Source organism: Dipodomys ordii, unplaced genomic scaffold (genome assembly GCF_000151885.1).
Source record: "Dipodomys ordii isolate 6190 unplaced genomic scaffold, Dord_2.0 Scaffold20, whole genome shotgun sequence".
Taxonomy (NCBI): domain Eukaryota; kingdom Metazoa; phylum Chordata; class Mammalia; order Rodentia; family Heteromyidae; genus Dipodomys; species Dipodomys ordii.
In genome coordinates this window covers 4008439-4016914 of record NW_012267236.1, presented here as the reverse complement: position 1 = coordinate 4016914, position 8476 = coordinate 4008439, and the positions used below count along the sequence as shown (strand labels likewise).

General features: G+C 41.7%; 1 protein-coding gene across 1 annotated transcript in view; it reads left to right on the top strand.

Annotated features, from left to right (window-relative positions):
* Slc30a6 (solute carrier family 30 (zinc transporter), member 6) overlaps positions 1–8476 on the top strand; it is a 48297-nt gene that overhangs the window by 20340 nt on the left and 19481 nt on the right. Inside the window, exon 5 of the mRNA XM_013013799.1 lies at positions 2981–3046. Within this exon, the coding sequence (XP_012869253.1) occupies positions 2981–3046 (66 nt within the window). The remainder of the gene's footprint in view (positions 1–2980; positions 3047–8476) is intronic.

The window sequence follows — 8476 nt, the reverse complement described above, 5'->3', positions numbered from 1 at the left end:
AACTTTCCTTTGTCCAATGTACCATTCATTGAAATTATATATGTTTTGAGCAAGACCAATTACAATGGGTCAGTTACTTACATAATGGGGCAAATTAAAAATATACTTTTGCCAGGTACCAATGGCTCTTGCCTGTAGCTCCTCAGGAGGCTGAGGTCTTAGGATCACAGTTCAAAGCCAGCTCAGGCAGGAAAGGTCATGAGAGTCTTATCTCCAGTTAAACACCAGAAAACCAGAAGTAGACTCGTGGCTCAAAGTAGAGCACTAACCTTAAGCAAAAGAGCTCAGAGACAGCAGCCAGGCCCTGAGTTCAAGCCCCATGACCAACAACAACAAAAAAGTACTACTGAAATTTACTAGAGTGGGATTATTATTCTGATAATCAATTATAAGATTATGGAACTCTTAAGTCAAAACTGTTATTTTATTTGTTTGTTTGGGCACTGTCCTTGAGCCACAGCACCACTTCTGGCTCTTTCTGTTTATATGGTAGTGAGGAATCGAACCCTGGGCTTCATGCATGCTCTCTACCACATTCACAGCCCCAAAACTTATTTATAAATGATAGAAATCTAACTAAAGCTGGTTTAGAGAGAAAATAGGGTTTTTGATAATTTATGTAACAAAACTGTATGGAGAAAATAACTAGCATAGGAACTAGCCTGCAAAGACATTTTTTCCTTGCATCTCAGACCTACTTTTTTCTTCTGGAAAAGTCAGATTTAGTCCTTCTGATCACTTTTCTCCACCAGCCTGTAAAAACTCCTAGCAAGACCTAACTGTTGTCTTCTCATTTTACCTTCATACTTTCATCCTAGAGCTGAAACAGCTCTAGTGTAGAAAATGATGAGAAAGAACTGTTGATTGAGGGCTGGGAAGGTGGCTCAGTGGTAGAGCGCTTGCCTTGCATGCCTGAGGCCCTGGGTTTGATTCCTCAGCACCACATAAGCAAGAAGAAAAAAGCCAGAAGTGGCACTGTGGCTCGAGTAGTAGAATGCTAGCCTTGAGCTGAAGAGCTGAGGGACAGTGTCCAGGCCCAGAGTTCAGGCCCCACGACTGGACCCCCCCCCCAAAAAATTATCAAAACAAAGAACTGTTGATTGAGTTTGGGCCATCAGCCATTTTTTTTTGTTGTTGTTGTTGGTGTGAACTTAGGAATGGGCACTGTCTCTGACCCTCTTTGTGCTCAAGGCTAGCACTTTTTTCCCTGAGTAGTTTGTTGTAGATAAGAGTCTCATGGGGACTTCTGCCTGGGCTGTCTTCGAACCCTGATCCTCATGTCTCAGCCTCCTGAGTAGTTAGGATTACAGGTGTGAGCCACTGGCTCTTGTCCTGGCAACTGTTTTTTTTGAAGTGTTTGAACCCAGGGTCTTACACATGCTCTACTACTGAGCTGACTCCTCAGCACAGACGTCAATCAGTCTTAGATGGGTTACTGTGGACTGAAGACAAGGTCATAAAAGGGCATGGTTCTTAGTGTGAACAGGAAAAGTGTGTGTGTGTGTGTGTGTGTGTGTGTACTTAGGGTAGTGTGTGTGTGTGTGTGTGTGTGTGTACTTAGGGTAGTGTGTGTGTGTGTGTGTGTGTGTGAACTTAGGGTATAGGCGCTGTCCCTGTACATTTTTGTTCAAGGGAAACACTCTACTAATAACATTGTAATAAATATTCCTAATGAAATCATTATCTTTTCTGAACCTCCAAAATTATTTCCTTGAGAATTTTAAGCATTTAAATTTAGTACTAGGAAACATTTCACTATTTGTTGTTGGAAAAATTATACTAAGATAGTTCCTGACCCTAGTTTAGGGTTTATAAAGCACCAACAATTAGGTTCAATATATGTTACAATGAGAGGCTGAACTGTAGTATTATTATAATAATGTTATTTGTTTCTTTCTTTCTTTATTTATGTTTGTGGGTTGTAGGGCCTGAACTCTGTCCCTCAGCTCTTCAGCTCAAGGCTAGCATTCTACGACTTGAGCCACAGCGCCACTCTGGCTTTTTTCTGCTTATGTTATGTTGAGGAATCAAACCCAGGGCCTCATGCTTGCAAGGCAAGCGCTCTACCACTGAGCCACCTTCCCAGCCCCAACCCTAGCTTTTTAAGAGGTTGAGATCTGAGGATTGCATTTAGAAGCTAGCCAGGGCAAGAAAGTACAACATATTCTTATCTCCAACTAACAACCAAAAAGCAAAAAACAGAGATGTTTCTCAAGTGGTAGAGTGCTAGCCTTGGGCAAAAGAAGCCCCCAAGCTTTGAGTTCAAGCCCCTGGACTAACACAAAAAGAAAAGAAAGGGGGAAAAAAAGCAGAATAGCATAGATAGGAACATTTCTGAGAATTTAGAATGTAATTGTAACATTTTAATGATGACTACAAACCTCAAAGCCATAAAAATTTTATGAATAAAAACTGCATTAAAATTTAAACATCTAAATAGCCTTATTATATATATTGGCTGTACTCGGCCCTAAACTCAGCATCTTGTGTTTGCTGAGCAGACACTACCAGTTGAGCCAAATCTGCAGCCATAATGTGTATGTGTATCTATGTGTTGACAAAAATAGTATCTATTGTATATGTTTTAATTTTTAACAAATGTTAATATGTATCAATGTTTAAATTTATTGTATATGTTAAAATATGTTACCTTTGTTACTATTTTCTCTTTTCTTCTCTCAGGACAACTGTATAGAAAAAATGATATTAGGTTTTATTTAACTGACTTGATGAATTATAACTTTTTTTGGTGAATTATATAACATAACTTTGTGAATTATAACTTCATCATCCATGTACACCACATGTTAGGGTGATCATTGTGACTAGTCTGTAAATTAGTAGGGTAATCTGTTAACTTAGTCTATGCAAACACTGATAACTTTGAGCAACTTAGGAATTCTGAAACTTTGATGTGTCTTTGCATGTTCTCTTCTACCTCTGGTTCTAATGCTGTTTCTTTTTTATTTTCTTTACTTAGTTTAATAACATGTTTAATAAGCTACTGGGTAATGATGAAGAAACCTAGCCCTGTCTATTCATTTGGGTAAGTTAAAATTAGTTTGTTTTCAGCTAACTTATGATTGTTAAAATAATAGTGTGGGGGCTGGGAATGTGGCTTAGTGGTAGAGTGCTTGCCTAGCATACATGAAGCCCTGGGTTCGATTCCTCAGTACCACATAAACAGAAAAAGCTAGAAGTGGCACTGAGGCTCAAGTGGTAGAGTGCTAGCCTTGAGCAAAAAGAAGCTCGGGGACAGTGCCCAGTACCTGAGTTCAAGCCCAGGAGTGGCACCAAAAATAAATAAGTAAATAAATGCAATAATAACTATAATAGTGTGGCTGGGCACTAGGATGCCTCTGGCCTATAACCCAGCTCCTTGGGAGGCTGAGATCTAAACATTCTAAAACAGTCTGGGCAAGCTGGGCGCCGGTGGCTCACGCCTATAATCTAGCTACTCAGGAGGCTGAGATCTGAGGACCACAGTTCAAAGCCAGCCTGGGCAGGAAAGTCCGTGAGACTCTTATCTCCAATAAACCACTAGAAAACCGGATGTGGCCCTGTGGCTCAAGCGGTAGAGCGCTCGCCTTGAGCTGAAGAGTGCAGGGACAGCGCCCAAGCCCAGAGTTCAAGCACCATGACTGAAAAAAAAAAAAAAGTCTAGGCAAGAAAGTCTGAGAGACTCTTATCTCCAATAAACTGAAAACAAACAGACTTACACCTGCAATCCTAGCTACTTAGGAGACTGAGAACTGAGGACTGTGGTTCAAGGCCAGCCTGAGCAGGAAAGTCTGTGAGACCCTTATCTTCAACTAACTACAAAGAAAGCTGTAAGAAGAACTGTTGCTCAAGTGGCAGAGTGTTAACCCTGAGCAAAAAAAGCTCAGGGACTAAGCTTGCTCTGGTGGCTCATGCCTGTAATCCCAGCTATTCAAAGCTGAGATCTGAGAGTCACGGTTCAAAGCCAGCCTGGCAAGAAAGTCTGTGAGACTCTTATCTCCAATAAACCCCCAGAAAAATGGAAGTGACGCTGTGGCTCAAGTGGTAGTGCGCTAGCCTTGAGCTGAAGAACTGAGGAACAGTGCCCAGATCCAGAGTTCAAGCCTCGCAACCAACCAAAAAAAAAAAGCTCAGGGACAGTGTATAGGCCCTGAGTTCAAGCCTCAGGACTGGCAATAATAATAATAATAGCGCAGTAAAAAGCTAGCTATAGTATTTTTTGGAAAAATAGAAATGGTAAACCAGTGGGGCTGGGAAGGTGGCTCAGTGGTAGAGCGCTTGCCTTGCATGCATGGTGGCTCAGTGGTAGAGCGCTTGCCTTGCATGCATGAGGCCCTGAGTTTGATTCCTCAGCACCACCTAAGCAAAAAGAAAAAAGCCGGAAGTGGCACTGTGGCTCAAGTGGTAGAGCGCTAGCTTTGAGCTGAAATGCTGAGGGACAGCGCCCAGGCCCAGAGTTCAGGCCCCTGGAACGGACCAAAAAAAAAAAAAAGAAAGAAAAATGGTAAACCAGGCACCAGTGGCTCACGCCTATAATCCTAGCTACACAGGAGGCTAAGATCTGAGGATCAGGGTTCAAAGCCAGCCTGGGCAGAAAAGTCTGTGAGACTCCTATCTCCACTAAATCATTCAGAAAAATGGAAGTGGCGCTATGGCTCAAGTGGTAGAGTGCTAGCCTTGAGCTGAAGAGCTGAGGGACAGCGCCCACGCCCAGAGTTCAAGTCCTACAACCAACAATTAAAAAAAAAGAAGAAATGCACTTGCCTAGCACAACCATCCTGATGCTTAACTCTCATTTACTCAGGCCTTTATCTTGGGGCTGGGAAGATGACTCAACGGTAGAGTGCTTGCCTTGCATGCATGAGGCCCTGGGTTCGATTCCTCAGCACCACATAAGCAGAAAAAGCCAAAGTGGCGCTGTGGCTCAAATGGTAGAGCTCTAGCCTTGACCTGAACAGCTGAGGAGCAGCACCCAGGCCCAGAGTTCAGGCCCCATTCTGCCCTCTTAGGGACCTGTTGATCAAATAGTGATAGGTAGTAAAACATCTTCCAGGGTGAGGCAAGGCTCAAGGGATAGCTTACCCTCTTACCTGAAAACATTCAGGAGGAATCTAGAAAAGAAATGTAAATGTTGGAAATATAAGTCATATTAAAATGTTTTCATTCCATTTTTTATATTTTATGAAAGAAATGTTAGTATAAAACAAACATAGTAAGTTCTTTGATTTTATTTTTGGTGTCAGGCTTGGGGTTTGAACCCAGAAACTGAGAATTGTCCCTGAGCTCTTCTGCTCAAAGTTAGTACAATGCCACTTGAGCCACAGCTCCACTTTCAGCTTTTTGCTGGTTAATTGGACATAAGAGTCTCAGAGACATCCTGCCCAGTCTGGTTTCAAGCCATGATCCTCAGATCTCAAACTCATGAATAGTTATGATTATAAGTGTGAGTCACTGTCAGCTTGCAGTTGGTTAGTATTTTTAAAATCTTGTTTTTTGGGGCTGGGAAGGTGGCTCAGTGGTAGAGCGCTTGCCTTGCATGCATGAGGCCCTGGGTTCCATTCCTCAGCACCACATAAGAAAAAAGCCAGAAGTGGCGCTTTGGCTCAAGTGGTAGAGCGCTAGCCTTGAGCTGAAGAGCTGAGGGACAGTGCCCAGGCCCAGAGTTCAGGCCCCACAACCAGACCAAAAAAAAAAAATAAAATCTTATTTTTCTTAGAGAAAGTATGAAGGAGGTTAATGGAAGTAGTTTATAGATGCTAAAGTAAATGATAGATTTTAATTTTATGCATTGATGAAGATGGATTTTTATCTTAAAACTGGATTTAACAATGCATTGCCAAAGAATTGGAGGATTTGTTTCTGTTTAGTTGGAAGATATTCTTTTATACTAGAGGATTTTTTTTTTTTTTTTTGCCCGTTCTGGGGCTTGAACTGTTCTGGGGCTTGGGCACTATCCCTGAGCTTTTTTTGCTCAGGATTAGCACTCTGCCATTTGAGCCATGGTGTCACTTCTGGCTTTTTCTGTATATATGGGTACTAAAGAATAGAATCTAGAGCTTCATGAATGCTAGGCAAGCACTCTACTACTAAGCCACATTCCCAGCCCTAAAGGATGTTTTGTTTTGTACTGTTTTGCCAGTTCTGGGACTTGAACTCAGGGCCTAGGCATTGTCCCTGAGCCTCTTTGCACTCAAGGCTAACATTCTACCGACTGAGCTACAGCACCACTTCTGTTTTTTTCCGAGTAGTTCATTGGAAGATAAGAATCTCACAGGACTTTCCTGCCCAGGCTGGCTTTGAACCTCGATCCTCAGACCTCAGCCTCATGAGTAGCTATAGTGTATTAGGAAAAAAAAAAATAAGAGTTCCTTCAGATTCAAGGAAACACCTAGAATGAAGAACTAATAATTTTCAAGTCATGTGTGGTGACACATGCTTGTAATTTAGGAGGCTGAGGCAGGAGTTTATGGCTAGCTTGGATAATATAATAAAATCCTGTCTTAAGAGGAAAAGAAAGAAATAAGAAGGAACAAGGAAGAGGGAATAAGACACGGGCACAAGAACACTCGTGGATCAAACTTTTCTTTGTCCAATGTACCATTCATTGAAATTATATATGTTTTGAGCAAGACCAATTACAATGGGTCAGTTACTTACATAATGGGGCAAATTAAAAATATACTTTTGCCAGGTACCAATGGCTCTTGCCTGTAGCTCCTCAGGAGGCTGAGGTCTTAGGATCACAGTTCAAAGCCAGCTCAGGCAGGAAAGGTCATGAGAGTCTTATCTCCAGTTAAACACCAGAAAACCAGAAGTAGACTCGTGGCTCAAAGTAGAGCACTAACCTTAAGCAAAAGAGCTCAGAGACAGCAGCCAGGCCCTGAGTTCAAGCCCCATGACCAACAACAACAAAAAAGTACTACTGAAATTTACTAGAGTGGGATTATTATTCTGATAATCAATTATAAGATTATGGAACTCTTAAGTCAAAACTGTTATTTTATTTGTTTGTTTGGGCACTGTCCTTGAGCCACAGCACCACTTCTGGCTCTTTCTGTTTATATGGTAGTGAGGAATCGAACCCTGGGCTTCATGCATGCTCTCTACCACATTCACAGCCCCAAAACTTATTTATAAATGATAGAAATCTAACTAAAGCTGGTTTAGAGAGAAAATAGGGTTTTTGATAATTTATGTAACAAAACTGTATGGAGAAAATAACTAGCATAGGAACTAGCCTGCAAAGACATTTTTTCCTTGCATCTCAGACCTACTTTTTTCTTCTGGAAAAGTCAGATTTAGTCCTTCTGATCACTTTTCTCCACCAGCCTGTAAAAACTCCTAGCAAGACCTAACTGTTGTCTTCTCATTTTACCTTCATACTTTCATCCTAGAGCTGAAACAGCTCTAGTGTAGAAAATGATGAGAAAGAACTGTTGATTGAGGGCTGGGAAGGTGGCTCAGTGGTAGAGCGCTTGCCTTGCATGCCTGAGGCCCTGGGTTTGATTCCTCAGCACCACATAAGCAAGAAGAAAAAAGCCAGAAGTGGCACTGTGGCTCGAGTAGTAGAATGCTAGCCTTGAGCTGAAGAGCTGAGGGACAGTGTCCAGGCCCAGAGTTCAGGCCCCACGACTGGACCCCCCCCCCAAAAAATTATCAAAACAAAGAACTGTTGATTGAGTTTGGGCCATCAGCCATTTTTTTTTGTTGTTGTTGTTGGTGTGAACTTAGGAATGGGCACTGTCTCTGACCCTCTTTGTGCTCAAGGCTAGCACTTTTTTCCCTGAGTAGTTTGTTGTAGATAAGAGTCTCATGGGGACTTCTGCCTGGGCTGTCTTCGAACCCTGATCCTCATGTCTCAGCCTCCTGAGTAGTTAGGATTACAGGTGTGAGCCACTGGCTCTTGTCCTGGCAACTGTTTTTTTTGAAGTGTTTGAACCCAGGGTCTTACACATGCTCTACTACTGAGCTGACTCCTCAGCACAGACGTCAATCAGTCTTAGATGGGTTACTGTGGACTGAAGACAAGGTCATAAAAGGGCATGGTTCTTAGTGTGAACAGGAAAAGTGTGTGTGTGTGTGTGTGTGTGTGTGTACTTAGGGTAGTGTGTGTGTGTGTGTGTGTGTGTGTACTTAGGGTAGTGTGTGTGTGTGTGTGTGTGTGTGAACTTAGGGTATAGGCGCTGTCCCTGTACATTTTTGTTCAAGGGAAACACTCTACTAATAACATTGTAATAAATATTCCTAATGAAATCATTATCTTTTCTGAACCTCCAAAATTATTTCCTTGAGAATTTTAAGCATTTAAATTTAGTACTAGGAAACATTTCACTATTTGTTGTTGGAAAAATTATACTAAGATAGTTCCTGACCCTAGTTTAGGGTTTATAAAGCACCAACAATTAGGTTCAATATATGTTACAATGAGAGGCTGAACTGTAGTATTATTATAATAATGTTATTTGTTTCTTTCTTT